The sequence below is a fragment of the Neophocaena asiaeorientalis genome, unplaced genomic scaffold (genome assembly GCF_003031525.2).
Source record: "Neophocaena asiaeorientalis asiaeorientalis breed wild unplaced genomic scaffold, Neophocaena_asiaeorientalis_V1.1 scaffold152, whole genome shotgun sequence".
In the NCBI taxonomy this organism is placed as follows: domain Eukaryota; kingdom Metazoa; phylum Chordata; class Mammalia; order Artiodactyla; family Phocoenidae; genus Neophocaena; species Neophocaena asiaeorientalis.
This window is the reverse complement of record NW_020185338.1, coordinates 1,388,042-1,408,946: the sequence shown is the minus strand read 5'-3', so window position 1 is coordinate 1,408,946 and position 20,905 is coordinate 1,388,042. Positions and strand designations below refer to the sequence as shown.

General features: G+C 49.4%; 1 protein-coding gene across 7 annotated transcripts in view; it reads right to left on the bottom strand.

Annotated features, from left to right (window-relative positions):
• CCDC88C (coiled-coil and HOOK domain protein 88C) overlaps nucleotides 1-20,905 on the bottom strand; it is a 127,751-nt gene that overhangs the window by 104,460 nt on the left and 2,386 nt on the right. For all 7 annotated transcript variants that reach the window (XR_003002059.1, XR_003002060.1, XR_003002061.1 and 4 more), the window contains exon 3: nucleotides 14,861-14,969. Coding sequence is in view for 4 of the 7 variants with exons in the window: in XM_024736355.1 (XP_024592123.1) it covers nucleotides 14,861-14,969 (109 nt within the window). In the remaining 3 variants the exon portion in view is untranslated. The remainder of the gene's footprint in view (nucleotides 1-14,860; nucleotides 14,970-20,905) is intronic.

The window sequence follows — 20,905 nt, the reverse complement described above, 5'->3', positions numbered from 1 at the left end:
AGAAGGAAAAAGTGTGGGTTCAGTCCCTTTTTGGGTACAATTATGGTAGAAAACACATAACAGAAAGACCACATAAAATACACATTAACATTTACCATCTTAACCAATTTTAAGTGTACAATTCAGTAGTGTTAAGTGCATTCACACTGCTGTACCCATCTTCAGAGTTCCTTTCCTCTGGCAAAACTCAACTCCACCCCATTAAACACTTAATTCCCCATTCCCAGAGTCCTTTCCCCCAGCCCCTGGCAACCACCATTATACTTTCTGTCTCTCTCGATCTGACTACTCTATAAGTACCTCATATAAGTGGAGCCTTACAGTATTTGTCTTTATGTGACTGGCTTATGTCACTCAGCATAATGTCCGCATGGTTCATCTATGCTGGAGCATGTGTCAGAATCTCCTTTTTAAAGGCTGAATAATATTCCATTGTATGCATGTACCACATTTTCTTGTGTGTGTGTGTGTGTGTGTTTTCTTGCGGTATGCGGGCCTCCCACTGCTGTGGCCTCTCCCGCTGCGGAGCACAGGCTCCAGACGCGCAGGCTCAACAGCCATGGCTCACGGGCCCAGCCGCTCCGCGGCATGTGGGATCCTCCTAGACTGGGGCACGAACCCGTGTCCCCTGCATCGGCAGGCGGACTCCCAACCACTGTGCCACCAGGGAAGCCTGTACCACATTTTCTTAATCCATTCATCCACAGATGGACACTTGTGCTGCTTCCACCTTTGGCTTTTCGGCAGGCGGACTCTCAACCACTGCGCCACCAGGGAAGCCCCAGTTCCTTGATTTTTAAAAGTCAAAGGTGATTTCCAAATCAAGAAGACCAAAAGTCAAGTTCTCCTGAGCATACCATATTCTTCCTTTCTTATTTATTTCTGGTCTACTCTAGAATAAAGTCTAGTTACCTCTTCTCACATATTCTAAACTGTTTCCAACCACAGCTGAATGTACACTTGGATTTCAAAGCCACACGATGAACTCACCCCCCAACTCCATCTGTCTGCTCCCAAACCTCTGGGATCTCTCAAGGTGGCGGCCACTGGGCCACCACAACAGCTGCTCCAGCTCACTCTGTTCCCACCAACCCAGCCATCTCCAGGGGTTCAAGCTCTCCTTCCTGAGACTGCACCTAGGAGGAGTTCAAACACACCCTGGAATTTAAATGACCTATGAACTTAGGCACTGGATCACCCCATCCCAAATGTGCCCCACCATGCCCCCCCACCAAAACCAAACCCAGTAACTTTGGAGCTGGGGATGGTTATGGACATGGAGCTCTGAGGTCCTGACTTTGACCTTCCAGAGCAAGGGAGGAAATCTCGGTCAGAACCAGAGGAGAATACTTCCAAAGGGAAAAAACAGAGGAAGGCTTCACTGGTCCCACTTCCAGTTACTTTCTATTTAAAAAGCACGAGATTAAAAGGCTTATCAAAGTGGCTTTGTCTGCCTTTAGAAATCAATTTATCCCACCTTTTGAACCCCAGGGTCAATAAAGACCCAGAATTTCAGTACAGACCACGCCTTAAAGTAGGAACATTTGAGAGTCCAGCCCATCACATAAACGTGCCCCAGGGAGGACCCTCGGCCCAGGCGGGCACGGTTGGGCCAGTCACGTCTGCTTCTTTTGGACCCAGTTCACGGGATGGAAGCAGGTATCACGGCAGCCCATCAGCTGGCCTTTACTGTGCTCCTAGACCCTGGGAGAGCAAAGGTCGCCAAAGTCCCTGCCCTGAGGGAGCCTGCAAACTCGTGCAGGACCCAGAGAAAGCAGATGAGAGCCGAAGAGTGTGATGACGGTGGTAATGAAAATAATTACACTCAGGTTCAGAGCCTCTGCATGGGCTTCACAGAGGCAGACCAAGGCAAGGTGCTCCGGCGGGAGAAGTGCCCAGGCACGATGCCTGAGTGCGGAGGACGGCGCAGCACAGACAGCACTGCAGCCCAGGAACCAGCACAGTCCACCCTCACCAGCTCCAGCTCTACAGCATCACCAAGCCAAGGCATCTCACACGCAGGCACCCTCTCTGAACTCACAACCCAGGGCTTCGCGTTTGGTTGTTATCCCCACTGGACAAAGGACGAAATGACTTGGAGGGGTCGGGCTGCTTGCCCCAGGTCACAGCGCTGTGTGTGGTGTCTGGTGGGCGAGGGGATTCCCACTTGTTCAGGAGAAGGAGAAGCCCCTGGAGAGGCTGCAGGGGGGCAGGGGTGACAGACTCAGCTGCCGGCTGTTTCCAGAATGATGGGGAGGACACTGGCCTGAGGCTCCCCTGGGATGCAGGTGAGGGGCTGACAAGGTAAAGGCAGCCTGAGAGGAGTTTCCCTCCCAAAGGAAGAAACCAGGGTAGTGGTAGGTGAGAAGAGAAGCCGGACAGACCCGAGCGCGGCCATCCTCCCAGGCAACCCACACCTCAGTCCTCCTCTGCCTTCCTCTAAAAGTCTGGACAAGCTTCAGTCTCAGGTGGCTCAAGGAGAGCTTGGAGTTATCAGAAACCACCATTTCTTCTTTCGGCATCTCAAGCTTGGGACACCCACATCTGAGACTCAGTCCATTCACCTTGGAAAAATCCAATTTTGTAAGCTCTACTCTGTAACATTTAAATGTCACAAATTCTCATCCGAACAATGGGGAGAGGAAGGTGTTTAGAAGACCAACTTAGCACAGAAATGTCAAAACTGCTTTAGAGTTTCTGATACCTTAAGCAACCATGATTCCACAATGTAAAGGGAAATCAACTTTTCTGACTGGTTCCAAGAACAGGAGGACCGCCTGTTTGGTTACTGTGGTTTGGAAAAGGAGGGATTTAATTTTAAAGTCAAAGTCATTAAGCCTAAACACTGGCAAGCTCAAGGGAGCCAAGCTGGCTAGACAAAGTTGAAAACAATCAATTTAACTTCCACCCCCCAGGGACTGAGCCTCCCGGGTACCTGACATATGGCATCTACATCAACAAAGCAAACACCATGTGAAAAGCCTGCAGGTCGGCGTGAAAGCCGCGGGGGACCCCTGTAAGAGTGGGATTCAAAGGCTCCGGTCTCCCCCTCACCCCACTGCACTGCATCTCCATCCTGGTTTGCCCCCCTTGACCCCCGTAACAGTCAGGTCCTAAGTCCCTGACATGTGTCAGGCACTCAAGGGACAGAGAATGAATAAAGGAGGGCCCTGTGCTCCAATTATTCAACTGTCTAGAAATGGGGAAGGAGTCGAGGACTTTTATAGGGTTATTTTAGCCTGGAGATAGATCCTGGGCCCAGGCCAGTAACATGTTCCCTGAACGCGATGACGTTAGTCACGGCTTCTGTGGCCCTGTATCTTGTCACTAGCACACGCTGACTGATGGCAGGCATGGTTCCATGCTGGTGTGGTAAGAGGCGAACAGAGACAGAGATGCGGTACCTACTTTTAAGGCGTGTCACTGCTGGTGGGAGAGACATTCATGAGGCTGCCAAGAGATAATGTGCCTCAGACAGTCAGTTCACTGGAAGCAAACAGTATGCTTTAAATTAAAAATTCATATAGGAGAAAAATGTGTAGGGCAAGAGTCAAGCACGTATGCACACGCGTATTGGACTAATCCAAGTAAATCAGAGTGTAACCTCTGGAAGGGCCCCTCCATAATCCGATCACTAACAAACGAAGGAAGCCCAGCCCAGAGTGGCGGGTCTCTGTAACGACCCCCCACCTCTGCTAGACCGGTGGGCATCTTAGCACTGCCAGCATGAACCTGTCCAAAGCCCTTCCTTAACCTCGCTGCAATGCTTGAGGCAGGCACTATTAATATCCCCACTTTTCCAACAAGAATGACTCTCAGAGATGAAATTACCCAAGGCCACAACTCTGAGAGGTGAGCTCAATGGAGCCCACGACTCCACCTTCTGCCTCTGCAGACAAAGGAGCTTGCAGCTGCTTTTCCTCCTCTCTTCCTATTTGTACCTGGTGTGCATCTCCTGTGTCCCCGGTCCTCCACCTACACAAGCGACGTGGCCCCTCCATCTGCAGAGCGTGAACGCACGGGAGCGGCCCCGCAAAGTCAGCCTGGGAGGACGAGCTAGCGCTATTACTGCTCTTCACTGACTCAGAAACTAGGCAGTATTTCACCTGAGCCCCACATGACCGGTAATAGGTGTTACCCATATTTTAGAGGTGAAATCAAATGATGCACCCCAAGTCATATGGTTAGGAACAGTGACACACAAGTTTCTAGATCCTTGAAAAAAACTAAATGACTCGCCCTTACTTCTGCCCTCTCCCCTCCCACCTTGTTCTTCCTCCTCTGGCTTCACCTTCCTTACCTTCTAGGGCACTGGAGAAGTGACCCCACAGAGCTAGCTCATCCTCTTCCACTGGGTGGCGGCTAAGCGCCTACCCCGAGCTGAGAAAGCAAACCTGACTTCCCCCTGCAGAGCTGGAGCCGATGCCAGGGCCAGCCCAGGGGGGTGGGCAGCTATGGGGGGCAACGCAAGGCTCCTCCCCAAAGTTACACTGTACCCCCCTGTTCCCACGGAGAGTGGCCCCATATTTAGAGCACCATCCCTCTTCCCTTAACCTGCTGAAACCCAATCCCAAACCAATGGAACCTTCGCGGCATTCAGCTGACAGCCTCTTTACCCTCCTGAAACCTCCACCTCCTCTCAAAACTTCAAACTCAGAATTGGGGGTACAAGCTGTGGCCTCTCCAACAATCCCAGCTGAGCTCACCAACTTAAGACAAGCACTGCCTCATCCTCATTACTTTGTCATTCTCATTACTAGAGAAATAAGACTGAAGTTATATCGTAAAGTACCAAGGCCCTGAATGCCACGGCAAAGTAGCAGAGAAACTGCCTTTCCACAAAGAACAGTTGAGTAAGAGAAACTGTTATTAGCCCTGGACGCGAGCCACGCAGCCAGCTTTATGGAGGGCAAAGCCTGCCCAGGCAAGTTTTCCCATGAGTCCCTCTCACAAACCAGTTATAATATCAAACACGCTGATCTTGGCATTTAACACCAAAACCCAAGGCAAGGGAGAGACTTTCTTTTTACAAACTTGAGAAATCCATTTCCCTCCTTTATGTTACAAAAGGAAGAAGGGCTCGAAAACTTAACACTTTAAACGAATGGCCATGGATTAAGAGAACAGTTGAGCAAAAGATAAAAAAGTAAACACATGGCGAGAGAACATATATCAGAATCACTGAGGAAGTCCAGATCTGTAAACGTGAGGAGGTCTTTAGGGCCAACTGTGTACTGCGTATTTGGGCTCAGCTCCGTGTAGAACAGACCAAAGCAAGGCGGCAGCCCACGGGGGCCTCAGGGGCCATCCCGGGTGCAAAGGCGAGACTCCAAGTGAAAGCTGCTTCCTTTCCTTCAAGGCAAAGGAGAGCCTGGCCGCTCAGAGAGAGCAGGGAAACCCCCAGCAATTCAAGGTCTGGACTCAAGGCCAGGAGGAGGAGCCCAGAGAGACCAGAAAGATTCTGTCAACAGCTGTGCATGCGCACGCACGCACGCACACGCATACACGCACATATGCACACGCATACATCTACGGCCCTTAAGCTGCCAGGGCCTGGTCAAATTCTGGCTCCGTTAATTACATCAGACCCACCTTTCACCCCTCCCCACCCTCTGCAATTAGCCCTGATTCTCTGCTTCCTGCTGCTCTGGGGGATGCAGCAGGGTGAAGTCTGAGGCCAGCTGCTCCCTCTGTCCCACCCACTGCCCAGCCCCGGAAGTGCTGGTTTCAGGAGGCGCCTGAAGCAATCTAGCCCCTTCCTCTGAGGCTCCCGGCTGGTGTGAAATCTGGTTAATAAGGGGGAGCCCAAGCAGGAGACCCTGGGGAGGCGGCACTCCCAGCCTGGCGAGGCTTCGGGCTCAGGACCCATCCCACACTGGTGCAGATATCCTGAATGGCCTTGCCCACCTTCAAAGAACAGCTGGTCTGCCCACAGCAAGCCAGCTCCCTACACGACTGCAGAAAGCTTCATTTTTAGACGTTTCCCCAAGCAGCCGATGACCAAGAAAACTTGCAGCTCCCTGGGGCTTCCGCACCTTACTCCACGAGCCTCACTTTCCTAATCTGTAAAACAGGGACAGCAGTTTCCTCCTCACTGTGACAGGGCTGAAAGCTCCTAGCATAGTGCGTGGCTTACAGCAGGCACCCAGTTATCTCCTCTCAGCCTTTCGACTGCGGCACAGAGCTGGGTCCCAAAGTTCCTGCTTACTAGTCATTACGCCTCCATAGCATTTCTTCTGAAAAGAGAAAAGAGAAAAAAAGAAACCAAGTCCAACTGGCACTTGGTCTCACATCTTGCAGAAACAAACCCACCTCTGGAAAGGTGTGGGACTGAGTGGCCCATGACCTGGTGTCCGAAGCCCTGTCTGCTCCATCCTTGGCCAGCAAGACAGGGAGGGTCACAGGTCAGGACTAGACACCTTCTGCTTAGTGTGGAGAAAGAGAATGCAGGTGGCCCTGAAAGCTGCCACCCTGCTGCAGCCCCGCTCCAGCCCCTGTCGGGCTGACCTGGAGCCACTGCCACTCAACCCCATCGGGCCCTGCCCTGAAGCCCGGGGGGCAAGCACCCTGCTGCAGGGCTCAGCTCTCCCGGGCCTGAGAAAGCACTTCATCCTCCCCCAGATGTTCGCTCTGGGTGGGGCACCTAGCAAGCTGCCGTCCACGGCCCTGCGTGGCCAATACCCCTCTCTCCTCTGCGCCTGCTTTGGTCCAGGCTGCCACGACCTGCCCTGACTCCCCACTCTCTCCTGACACCAATCCATTCTCAATACGGGTGTCAAGAGTTTTCTGTTTTAAACTTTCTTCTTTAAAAATGCTATAAAGACTCCCAGGTCTTTCAGGATGAAGTTCAAATTCATTAGCGTGGCATCCGCCCTCTGGAACCTCCGTATCTTTCGAGCCTCACCATCACCACTCCTCACAGAAGCCCCAAGCTCTAGCCACTCAGAGGTGACAGCCTGCCGGCTGCTTTATGTCTCTACATTTTTCAGGTTTTGCTCTCCCAGGACACCCCCCATGCACCCCATTTTCTGCCAGTCTAGCTCCCTACCCATCCTTCAGGACTCAGGCCAAGCGTCACCCCCTTCAGAAAGCTCTCTGTGAGCTTCACCCCTTCCCAGGCTGGGAAACTCCCTCCCGTGTCCCGTGACATCCATGTCCTGTGCACACACAGGTATTCTAGCAGCTGGTCTACCTAGCAGATGGACTCCCACCCCACAAGACACAGCATCTCAGGCATGGAGACTGGCCTTAAGAACAAGGAGGCGGGACAGAGAAGAGAACTGGGTGAGCCCCGGCAGGGCCATCACAGCTTCCTCATCCCACACTTCATCACCCCAGGCTGGGAAATTCCCTCCCATGTCCCGTGACATCCATGTCTTGTGCACACACAGGTATTCTAGCAGCTGGTCTACCCGCTCCATCTCCCACCCCACAAGACACAGCATCTCAGGCATGGAGACTGGCCTTAAGAACAAGGAGGCGGGACAGAGAAGAGAACTGGGTGAGCCCCGGCAGGGCCACCACGGCTCCCTCATCCCACACTTCATCAACCTGCACTAGAGAGAACGGGGGACGGGAAGCAAGAAGAAGGAAAGAGGAAAGGCGGGGTCCACACAGACCAGCGCCCTCCTCAGCCTCACCTCCCAACTCAGTCTGGAAGGCTTTCTCTTGAACTTTAGACTGAGAGCATTCACAGGCAAGTCGGTAATCTCCTGGGTCAAGTCTGCGGCAGACAAAGGCTCCCACTGCTCATATGGGGACAGGACCCCCTCTGACGAAGGCCTCCGGTCCTAAGTCCGGACCACCCCGCCTCACTGCTGTGTTCGGTCACCACGCCATAACCCTGCTGGAGATTCCAAACCAGGATCCAGTGACCCACCAACTCAAGGCAGTTCGCCCAGATGTACGGTAAAAGTAATCTCAGACCTTCATCCACATGGCAGAGACACAGAAAACTTCAGTGTTCAGTGGCAACATAGAATACGCCATTGTAACAGGTACCATCACAATGGGTGAAGGGCACAAAGGTACAATTCAGTAAAGAAAAACAAAAGGCCTGTAAAGAAGGTAATCTTGGCAATAAGTAGCAAAAGTCCTCCAAGTGTTCATGCCCTTTGACGCAGGAATTCCATGCTAGGAATTTATCCTGAGAACATAAAAACAGTTGTTGAAAGATTTATGGACCAAGTATGTTCATGGGGTATTGTTTATAATTCTAAGACAGAAATAACTCGGTATCAATGATAGTGGTACAGCCACATAATGAAGTGCCATGTAGACACTAAAACTCATATTACGAAAGAATATTTAATGACATGGGAAAATGCTCACTACACAGTAAATGAAAATGAAGGTTACATACAACCCACACCTTGAAACACATGTAGTAACAGACACAAAGTCAGGAAGCATAAATACCAAAATGTTAACAATGGTATGCCTAGGTGACGAGACAGTGGGCAGATTTAATTTTCTTTATATTTCCCAATCTGTAATCAGAAATTATAATCATTGCAAGAGGGAAGGGATATGGGGACATATGTATAACTAATTCACTTTATTATAAAGCAGAAACTAACACACCATTGTAAAGCAATTATACGCCAATAAAGATGTTTAAAAAAAGTTAAAAAGAAATTATAATCAAAAACATTACTTTTAATTTCCTCAAAACATAGATATAAGCTACAACAAGAATACCCATCTCACAGCCTTACTCTTTAACCTTTAAAGAGTGGACAAAGTAATTTCTCCCCTACAAATTCAATACACTGTATTTACTCATAAAGCAAAAGCCACTGGTACCTGTAGACAGGGCCTGAGCAGACTCGAAGTTCCCTTGAACACTGTCTCTATCCACCAGAGCAAAGCACATCACACCCACCTAAGGAGACATCACTTTACCTAAAAACCCTGAGACTACACGAAGGAGACAGTTTACTTTGTTCCCACCAACAATGTCAAATACACATTTCCTTCTGTTCTTACTTTTGACAAGTCTTTCGTTTTTTTCAAACTGAGTGCGCACAGCCCTAAAGATAATTCTAACTTTTAGTAGTCAGCCCGTGGTTATCTAATATAAATGCCACAGAAAGCTGACAGATCTCAAAAGCAAAAGCAAGGCTGAGCGGACAAGAGGTACAGGCAGTATATGGAGGTTTTATCTGAAGAGATGACATAAAACGGTACGTATACGCACACAAGCTGACGACAGCGGTACCTCCAGGGAGGGAGGGAAGGATAACTGGATGCAGTAGAGGCACACTGGAGACTTCAATCAGAAAAAAGATTCTTGAAAGAGAGGTCTGAAGCAAATATGAAAAATATTCACATATGTTCATATTTATTTTGAGCAGATACACAGGTGTTCATTATAACCATTTGTACTGTTTTATTTTTAATTTTTCAAGGCAATGAAGGAAAAAAGAGATTATAGAAGATAGGGCAACCCTGAACCGTTTCTTCTGCTGAGAAGAAACCATTCTGAGACAAAGAACAATATTCTGGGTCCGTTCTAGCCTTCCAACCATGTGAGAAACCAGAAGAGCCGAGTTCCAGGAACTCGTTAATACAGAGCTTCCTCGAGGTCACCTGAAACTCTAAATCTTGGTGGTCTCTGGCCATTATGCGACTGTGGAATTTCAGAACCACAAGGGCCCACCCTCTTTCGGACAGATGAGAACTCAGGAGGCCCACAGAAGGAAAGCTGCCTGTCCCAGTGCTTGGCCAGCGAGGGGAGATGCTCAGAGAAACTCAGCCAATTTCCCATTTCAGAGTCAGTCCTGCAGGCGGGTCCCTACATGCACCTGAGGGTCCCGATTTCAGGATCGATATCCACATGTGAGTCAACGATGAAGACTTACATCTCACATATCCACCAACACACACTGCACTTGTCCAGGCCGCCGTGTGAAGTGCTTGCCACCAGCAGAAAGCCAAAGAAACCTCAGAAACTTCACATGACAATTAGGCTCTAAGAGTCGCGAGAAGGACCTAAGTCACAGGTGTCCAGGGCAGGGGACGGCAGTTGACACCATGAGCAACCCGCCAAGGATAAGCATGTATCAGCCATCTGCTGCACCGGGGATTTCTGCGTATACTGCCTTATTTTCCTACTGATTCGATGATCAAATGAACATGCATTCAATGTCCATACTCAAGGCTCTGAATGTAAACAATGAACCATTCTATAAATCCAAATTTTAACTGCAAAGGACTCAGATGGAAAAGAGTTTGGCTGTTGAGTGAGTAAAACAAGCCTCATGTGGACTTCCCTGGTGGTCCAGTGGGTAAGACTCCTGGCTCCCAATGCAGGGGGCCCGGGTTCGACCCCTGGCTGGGGAACTACATCCCTGCATGCCACAACAAAGGGTCCGTATGCCCCAACGAAGATCCGGCACGGCCAAAATAAATAAATAAAAAAAAATAAATCTTAAAAAAAAAAAGAAGTGAGTTGAGGGACCAATTAAAAAAAAAAAAAAGCCTCATGTGATGCTGGGCTCATCGCTAACCAGCCAGGCAGCTCAAAGCAGCGTGCAGTTCTGGTCCAGGCCCGCCTGTCCTCCAGGCCTCTCCGCAGATGTCCCATTTATGCTCATTCTGATCAGCCTTTCCGTCCTTAAAATTCACAGACTGAACTGGGAGCTCTTCCCAAGGTCCTGTCCAACTCTGGCTTCCTCTGCCCCTTCCCAGCAACTCCCTCGGTGACACCTATTCCCTCTGGTCACCCCCTCATCTTTGCAGCCTCTCTCCTCAGAGCCTCTCCTCTTCCCGTCCTGGGGCAGATGAGATGTGTGTCCATTGTATGTGATGGAGAGGAGTTACCTGGTGAGAACTGAGCCCTCTCCCCGCCCAGGAGACCTGGCTGAAGGCGCCCCTCCTAGACATCACTAGAAATGCTCTAACCCACTAGTTCCCACGCATGTGCATCAGATTCACCCGGAGGGCTTGTTCAGGTGCAGAGACTACTGGACCTCCACGGCAGGTCTGGGGGAGGGGCCTGACAACCCGCATCTCCAACAAGTTCCCAGGCGATGCTGCTGCTGCTGGTCTGGGGACCACACTTTGAGAACCACCTCTCTATCTCTAGCCTGCTGATTCCCCATCCTGTCGGAAGGATGTGAAGACTCAAACAGCTGGGGAACTTCTGAAAATGCCGATTCCAGGCGCCATGCCCGGAAGAGTCCGAGCAGCAGGTCAGAGGGAGGCCTGCGACACTGGTGGTCAGACTGAACCTGGCCGTGCTGGTTCTCACCCACTGCCTGTCCTCTGCCCCAGAAAAATGTCAAGGACCTTTTCTGTCTCCAGGGCTTTTCAGGGGCAAAACTTGAGCTTCCTTGTGAAAGAAGCCCACGCTATTCACGAGAGGCCCCTGTCCCTGCTGACTGTCCCTGCTGACTGTCTCTGCCCCACGAGCCTCAGAAAAGAAGGGGACAGCCTGGGGGCAGCCAAACCACTGCTTTGCAAACAAGACCCGGGGCTGGACTCCATGACCTTGGTGTGTCTACTGAAAAGCCATGGCAAGAGGAAGTCCCCCTCCCAAAGGGGTGACCTCCCACCCTCCCAGCCACCCCAGCCACAGTAAGAACCACGTTTGTCTCACTTCACCCCAAGCCCTTACAACCTGCAGGGTCTCTCTCACAAGGGGATGCTGGGCAGTACTTCTTTTGGGAAACTTCCTTGAATGTCCCTTTAAAATAATAACCCATTATTGTTATTGTATGTTTATGCTACAATTGTCAGGTGGTAAGGAAAATAGGCAGGGTATGCAATTGTATGTATGTCCCGACCACAACGGTGTAAAACAAAAACTCTTCAGGCGTCTGCCATACAGAATGAAGTCAGTCAGAAAGAGAAAAACAAATACCATAGGCTAACACACAGATATGGAATCTAAAAAAAAAAAAAATGGTCATGAAGCACCTAGGGGCAGCACAGGAATAAAGATGCAGATGTAGAGAATGGACCTAAGGACACGGGGAGGGGGAAGCGTAAGCTGGGACAAAGTGAGAGAGTGACAAGGCCATATATACACTATCAAACGTAAAATAGATAGCTAGTGGGAAGCAGCCGCATAGCACAGGGAGATCAGCTCGGTGCTTTGTGACCACATAGAGGGGTGGGATAGGGAGGGTGGGAGGGAGATGCAAGAGGGAGGGGATATGGGGATATATGTATATGTATAACTGATTCACTGTTATAAAGCAGAAACGAACACACCACTGTAAAGCAATTATACTCCAATAAAGATGTTAAAAACAAAACAACAACAAAAAACTATTCACGCAAAAACTGGAAGGAAGCTCTAAAAATGTTAATAGTGATTGTCTCTGGGTGGTGGGGTTATGAGTGGTTCTTTTCTTCTTGCTACTTGTTTGTTTTCTAAGCTGTTTATTAAGAGCACATATTACTTATATAAACAGAACTAAACTTTATTTTATCATAAGTTGGAAGGAAAAAATACACAACAGAACACTGCCCACACCTAAGCTGTGTCAGCCCAAAGGGCAGTGTCCTGCCAGCTTCCTCCAAGGGAGCAGGGCTGGCTGAGGGTCAGGGACGCCTCATGGCCTTTAGCAAGTGCTTTCAGCAAACATTTGCTCCAGGTTGGAGCTGAGGCTGCCAATACACAGCAGCCCTGCCCTCAAAGAGCTAACAGCACAGAAACAGAACAAGGATGCAGGGTCCTCTTTTCTACCCATAAGTCATTCTGGGCCCTGAGAATGGACTAGCAATCGTTTCCTTCCTGTGACTGTCTCCCATCTTCTGGAACTCGGCACAGTGCCCTAAGAGGGGCACGTTACCTCCAAGTAGAGGGTCTCAAGCCCTTTGGCCGGCCCAGACTGGACTGTCAGAGCTGCTGAGTGCCACCAGCATGTGTCCTACTGGGCCGCCAAGCCCAGAGGGCAGCACCTGCCAGGCCAAACAGCCTGCAGCAAGCACGTGACTGTTCCATGCTGCGTACAGAGCCAGAAACCTCACCTCCACCCCAGCGCTTGCAGGGAGGGTTACCACCTCCCAGCCACACCTGGGGCAGGAGACTCACCTGTCCAGAGTTAGGGGTCTTGTCTCCAACTGTTAGCACCACCTGCTTCTCCTGGCACTTAGCACACAGCGTCCAAAGCACTGCTTACCATGAATGGTGCCTGCAGCCAGAGATCAAGCCCCGAGTAGCTGCTAAACAATCACCATGGCCACCAGGCAACCCCCCTCCACACCCAGGCCCAAGTTCACTGGCAGCACCCATTTCCCCTGACTGCGGCTGTCACGAGGGAAGCAGTAGCTGAGACCCACCTGCTGACGGCGTGCCCAGCCCTGGCAGTGGCTCTCCTCAGCAAGGAAACAAACCCCCGTCACCCCTATAGATCCAGTTCTCACAGGGCTCTCCCGCACCCCCGGACCCCTCCTCATCACAGCTGGCCTCTGTTACTAAAGCATGGGCCCGGTGCCAAGCCTCCCAAAGGCTGCTCGGAGTGTCCACAGTGCTGTGCCACCAACGGGCCATGGAATGAGCACAAGGGGCTTGCTGAATTGGCCACACGAGCAAGACATCCCAGCACCCCAAGCCCCCTCTCATGTACCCCGACCCCAGTGGGAGGAAAATGGAAATAATCATCTCAGAAAACCCAAGACACTGTCCACTCCCTCCTTTTCCCTCCTTTTTTCAGATCCAGCAGCAACCACAGCCCTCTGCAGGAACTGGACCCAGCACCCAGCCCAACGCCACAGTGCAAACTCCACCTGGCCGCCTGGCCAGCGACCTCAGTGACCTCAGAACCAGCACCACTGCACGAGGGCAGAGAGGGAAGCCACAGCTGGGTGGAGGGCTTCCTCATGGTGACAGGGTCCTCATGACTCTGAAGATTCTCCCAAGCCCCAGAACCAGGACTAAGTTACAGCCCAGGAAGCTGAGTGCTAGGGGAGGTCTCAGAGGCAGAGGGTTCAGTGAAACCCCAGTGTGAACCTGGAAGGAGACCGGTTCTTGAGCAGTGGTTCTCAAACTGTGTTCCCTGGGGTCCTGGAAACCCATAGAGATGCCCTGGAGAAAGAGGGGCTGAGCTGAGGGCGCTAGAGTTCCCCAGCCCTCAAGTCAATCAGATTTGCTAGGGCTTCACCTGGGGACTCAAGAAAATCATATGGGGGAAAACGTTTCACTGCTAAGTTTGACAATCAGGGCTCTGAGGTGCAAAGTTTAAATATGTTTCCCATCAATGCCGGCTATCTAAAGATCATGAACATCATCAAAGATTCTCACCCAACCTTCCCGAGGCTGGGATGGGGATTTTCACAGCCCTTCCCCCTTTGGGCCCTCCTGTCTGACCCACCGACTACCTTCTAATGAGATATGGGGAGCATTTCACAAGCAGATACCCCATACTGTGAACCTGGTGTTCCTGTCTGCCAGCTGGGCGCTCACTGATTATATATTTGGCCTGAACATAACTCTTCTGTGGTCCCTTCTGTCCCTCAACCCTTTGAATCACTCCTGTACAGACTCACGGAGCTGTGGGTGATAACCGTGTCAGGTTGCTCCTCCCAGAGCCCGTGCCAGCCAGTCCCCACTCGACTGTGTGCTTGGGCCGTGGCTGCAAACCAAGGCTCGTCTCTGGGGCCCTCACAGCACCAGGCACGATGTTTTGCACACGGCTCAAAGAACATTCCCTGGACAAAGTAAAGCAATCCCACCTCTGACCCTTCTCACAATGCCAAAAAAAGGGATGCGTGTGCAAACACACCAAGTTTCAACAAGCAGATGCCTGACCACCGTTTCCTCTTGGCTTCCTGTAGGGAAACTGTTCAAATGACAGTACTGCCGGACGCACAGAACCCGGGGAGGGCGGCGCGGGGGGTCCCGCCTTACCTGGTAGTAGGTCTTAATGTTTCTCACTAAGATGGTCAAGTTCTGAATACGAAGGTTCACATCATTGTTGACGTGTTTGTTGATGCGTTGATTTGTTGGCCTGGGATCTCTAGGGGAAGAAAAATGAGAATGGAAAATTGCATCTCCCAGCATCTGTCACACCCCATCCTACCCCAGCCGCTACTGAGCATTCGGTCCTCTCCAAGCCTAGGTTACTATGCAGCTGTGACAGAGTGGCTCAAGTCAAGTCCTAATTCTGCCACTGCCAAGCCGTGGACCTCCAGGGAGCCACATCACCTCCTGTCCCCCCGCCAAGCACTTAGCCCCCCACTGGCCCTTAGGCAATGTTATTTCTGGCCCCAGAGCACCCATAAACAACCAAGTGTCACTGCAGACCCAAAAGTTGCACTGTGTAAACATCAATAACCTACCCCCCAAATATATTTTACGATTAAAAAGAATTCAAAGCTGACCAAAGCAAAATACGGGAAATATCAAGAAAGATGGAAAAGGGGGAAACAGTACACTTTCTGACTTCATAAACCAGTAAAGTCATTGATGTTCCATTTCAAACCGGTCTCCTGCCTATGTCACCAAATTGCTCTTGCCTGTGATTTACATTCCAGGGGCACAATTCTATCTCAAAAACCACCACCATGAGTATGCGATGCTATGTGGTGTACAACACACCCTACGAGAAATGTGAAGAGACACAAGTAATTCCTGGGGGAAACCCCCGAAGTGTCATTTATTTTCCAATCTCAGGCAAAAGTCAGGTCTGCTTGTGATGAAACTAGAAATCTGAATCAAGTGATTTATAATTTCACTCATCTACATACAGGACATTTCTCAAAAATTCTCAGTGTCAAAAAATATTTCCTATTTGAAGAGAACAGACTCAACAGAACGGATTTCCCTTCCCTCTCCCCATGTACCCCACACAGCTTTGCCTAACATAGCCCTCCCTGCCATTCGACTGTCCCAAGGCACCACAAAGGATGTTTCATTCAAATGAGGGCTGTCTTCACAGTTTCTTCTGTCGTCCGAGCCCTGTGCTAAGGGTGCGGTGCCTTCCAGGGGCTGCTGTGATGGAGGAGAGACAGGCCTCTTCCTCCTTCCTCGGTACTCGGGGCCCCTCGATGATGATGATGATGATGAGAGGACAAGAAGGGGAATTTGGGGAGTTAAGCAAATCAATTTCAATGCCATTCAGTTCATTCAAAGCCAATAATTTATACAAAGCTGACAAACAGGAAAAAAAAAAATCTAAAAACAGAAATTATTTCAAATGCCACTATAAGCACAATTCCTTAATAACACAAGCTGTTTAAAATTCAACCATTAAGTAAATATTTGATATAAACACTATGAGTCCCTACACTGGATTGTGTATATGCAAACCCTTTACGAATCACATGCGATAATCAGCCATGGACTTTATTCAATCATCCTGTATCTCCTAAAACAGTCACATGGGCTCCTTGGGACAACCAGAGGACCTCTTTTCAACTGTCCTGGGACAACGTTTCTTTTTTTTTGCGGTACGCGGGCCTCTCACTGTTGTGGCCTCTCCCGCTGCGGAGCACAGGCTCCGGACACGCAGGCTCAGCGGCCACGGCTCACGGGCCTAGCCGCTCCGCGGCATGTGGGATCCTCCCGGACCGGGGCACGAACCCGCGTCCCCTGCATCGCTGACTCTCAACCACTGCGCCACCAGGGAAGCCCGGGGACAACATTTCTTATTGTCCCCACACAGTACTAGAATCTGGCCAAGCCATTTACATGTTACATGTTTCTCCTGGAGCCATTCATTACTGAGAAAATAAAGGTTAACAGTTCAGGGGCAATTCATTTAGCAGCAGAGGAGGCATTCAGAATTTAAACCACAAAGGCATTTTAGCTACAGAAGTGCACCTAGCACGACAAAGTAATTTATCTTAAGGGTGCAGTGCTCTTCCCTTTACTATAGACACCTTAAGAGATGAGAAGCAATTTCATAACGTAACAAACGTGCTTCCTAAGACAGCAGAACTTCAGAACACGCAGGGCTTTTTCTGTTTTTTGTTGCTATTGTAGTCCCAGCTTTCATTAAGTCAGACGGGGACCCCCTGAGGAGTGCCAGAAGCTGGAAGACCTTGGCAAACGTGGACATTCACTGCACGGGCAATGGCACAACACACACCCAGGATCCAGGGTCGGGGCCTGGGAGACTGTCAGGTGGCGGAGGTCGGGGAGGGGGTTCTATATGAGTAATTAGACTAATTACCATGATCGTTAGCACTCCCTCCTTTAACTCAGCCTCTCAGGGTAAAGAGAGATTAGGAAACCAATCGAACAAAAGTCAATTTTGGTGAAGGAAGGCCTATCCCCACTCTGCCCAGCACTGTGTAACCCCGCCCTGTCCCTCAGCAGGAAGTGGGTTAGGAGCTACTGATTCTGGTTTGGAAATGGGGCCAGGACTGGCCAAAGTTCTCTGGGCCCCACTGTACTCATCTGCAAGATGACCACAGGATCCTTCCAGCAGTAAAAGGTTATCATTCTAGGGAGGCCAGGTCCGCACTGGCACACGTGGGACCTGGTTCTTGATCCCAGGAAGAGGACATCATAGAACCACTGCAAGACTGTTTCCCTGAAAGCCATCATTAAGAATAAGGATCTTCTTTGTACGACAGCCCTAGAAAGCAAAGCCCCACAGCTCCACATCAGGATGTCAGAGGACAGGAGAGAGACAAGGGTTCAACAAAGCATCTGGTAGCTTGTCCGAACTTGGAGAGATACAAGTCCAAAGTATGGGCCCCCGGGGCTTCCTTCTGATAAAAACTTCTAACTTGAAAAAAAGAAATCAACTTTCCCTAAAATTTTAAAGAGAACTATAATTTAGATTTATAGCAACCTTGCCTCCCTCCTTTGTGAAAAGGCCAGCCCCCAACTTTTCATCATATTCCAAAGACTTCCTAAATTTAAAACTGAATCCAAAAAATCCTGAATGAGAAACTATGTTTGATACAGATGATGGAGATGTTGATAATCTATCACAGGTTAATAAAAAAGGTGTTAAACAGTAGCCGGAGCCCAAAGTTGTGTAAGAGAACATTAGGAACGTATATTCTACGTATATACCATAGACAACATCTGGGGAACACCAAAATATTAATTCTGCTACCTCGACATGGTAAAATTATAGACAATGTTTGTTTTGCTCATCTGTATGTTCTGACCTCCCTCCAACAAACGTGAATTTTTTTGTGTAACTTTTTACAGACTCAAAGGCCCCATGAAGAGTGTCATATGCTGCAGCCATGAAAGAACATCACTCAAGTTCATGAGTAAAAATCTTTCTTGCTCCAACTCTCTAGCACCAACACAAACTCATTCAACTAATCAGTATCTGCCCCTTTATCCTCAGCTTTTACATCTGCAAAATCGGAACATAACTCCTCCTCCAGCACACTAAGGAAAAAAATTATCATTCAAATGCTTTTGAGAAGCCTAAGGAACTCTCGCATTGGTCTGAGGCTATTTCCAACTTCTGAATAACTAATATATTACCCGTAATTTTGCAGCTAGTACAAGGGGTTAAAAAGGAGTCTGAACAAAGCAAACAGTGTTGGATTTAACGCAGGCCTTGCCCAGGCACGAGCTCTCAGCCCCAGCCAGTCCTAAGTTCTTAGCTGAACTCAACAGCCACTGCGTCAGTTCAGGTGTCCACTCTCACATGCACAGATGTACAACATCACACGCACGTGGGCACACACACAAACCCAGCTCTGGGCTTCACGCTAACAATAGTGATGACTGACATTTGTTGGGCATTTCCTATACATGCATAATGCATAATCTTATTTAATCCTCCCCAAATCCATAAAATACCATCCCCCTTATTACAAATCAGGAGATTGAGGCTTAGAGAGTTTAAGTAACTTGCCCAAGATAAGAGCACTAGTAAGTGGCAGAGGGAGGATTTGAACTTGTCTGCCTGATGCTAGAGTCGAAACTCTTAATTTTCCTATGAGACCATGAAAAATGTGTCCAAAGTGAATCAGACACCTAGTTTTTCCCTGGACTACCAGTAGGTACCCAGAGAAACTGCATTTACAGAGGAGCTATTCAGCAAGTTTTCCCAAGCATCTCCATCCACGCCACTCAATGCCTCACTTTCATTCAGGAATTCTCTTAGACCTGGGCCTCCCCTGAAAGCTGAGCCCACAGGGCTTTCCAGCTTCCAGGCACTGATGTCACTAGGAGGCCAGGGCCCAGAGACTACTACCGCAGCCTTCTTCAGTTGCCAGAGACAATGCCCAGGTGCAGTCACGTGACCCCCAGCCAGCCTCCATATGGCTCCAAAGTGTTAGGTAACACGCCTCTTATCTGAACTCCAGCAACAGGTTAGCACACTGCTCTCTGCAATTTTCTCAGGTCCTACCAACTTGGAGAGAATTTATCAAAATAGGCGAACTGAAGACAGCTGGGACTACTAGCATGGGAGACAAGGCAGAACAGCCTTATCACTTACCTGCTAGTTAGCCCAACACGTCTCCACTCGGGAGAAGTGAAAACAGGCTTGGCTTAAGAAGTGTTAGATGTGGGGCTAGGATATGGGTCCCAGAGTCCAGTTTTGCCCTAGATCTTGCTGGGAGCGAGCTAAGGCTAAGAAGTATGTGGTAATCTGGGAGACTAGGAATGTAGGAGAAAGGTAGACAGAAAAGGAAAAAAAAAAAAAAAGAACTCTTAGGGGGTGCCCCAAATCCTTTCTGGATTAAGAAGGTGGATGCATAAGGACATAACCAATGCCAATACCTATTAAGTGGCAGGCACTATGCTAATTACTAACATCATTTAATCCTCACAACCATCTCTTAAGGAAGGTACGTTCCTTCCCACTTCACAGGTGAGGAAACTGAGAGGTTGAGTGACGTGCCCAGCATCACAAAGCATGCATGAGAGAGACCTAGGGTTTGAATCCAAGCTGGCTATCTAGGCTTTCAACGCTAGGGTTGAAATTCGTTGTTGTTGTTTTTTGAGGTAATTTTTTATGTGGGATCTTAGTTCCCCCACCAGGGATCGAATCCGCACCCCCTACATTAGAAGCACAGAGTCTTAATCACTGGACCACCCAAGAAGTCCCCCTGAGGTAACTTTTACATTTAGGGTGAAATGCATATATCTTAAGTTACACCTTGATGAGTTTTGAAAGATGAACTATACTCCAGTCAATATATGGAACATTTCTACCACCCTCAGAAGTTCACTTGTGCCCCCTTTCCAGTCAATCCCTGCCCACTTTCAAGAGCGAACAATGCTCTGATATCACCTGGAACAGGGTCATTCCTATCACTCAGTCAGTAAACTGCGTGCTGCTTGTGCCTCTCCCTCCTTGATTTCCTCCTGGAAAGCCACCCATCTTCCCCACTGTCCCCTCCTCGGTGTCCAACCCTGGCCAGAGGACCCAGAAGCACTGCTTGAGGCCTGAAGAGCTGCAAACGTATCAGTTCCCACTTCCAGCACGATTACCCTGGCGAGGCACAGAGGAGAAAATAACGTTTCAAACTGTCAAGGGGAAGGGAGAAGCCCGTCAAACTGAATTCAGCCGCGAGCCGAGTGTGAACAAGTGATGAGCTGGCATTTCTCAAAGGAATGGTCCAACAGGCTTTCCTGATTTACAAGCAAGTGGTAAACGCTTCAGGAATTCCAAAGGTCAGGGAAGAAAGAGAAACAGTCCCAGGGCTTTTGTTCTCCCCTCGCCTGGGTGTAAAAGCTGAATGAAAAGGCTGGGGGATACTGCTGCTTTTTTTTTTAATTAAACAGGACAGCTCTAAGTTTCACTGGTTGCTGTACCCATGGAATCCAGCAATTTTTGGGGTCTAACAGGATGAGGGGGGAAGAGTTGCCAGAACCTGAATATGCCACAAGACAACCCGAGGAAAACTTCTCATCAATGTTCTCGGAGACGTGCTGCCAAAGCGGACAACAGATTTGTCTCTTTAGAATTTAATCAAACTCAAGACTGGTAACAGTGGTAGTGCCTTTAAAAAAAAAAAAAAAAAA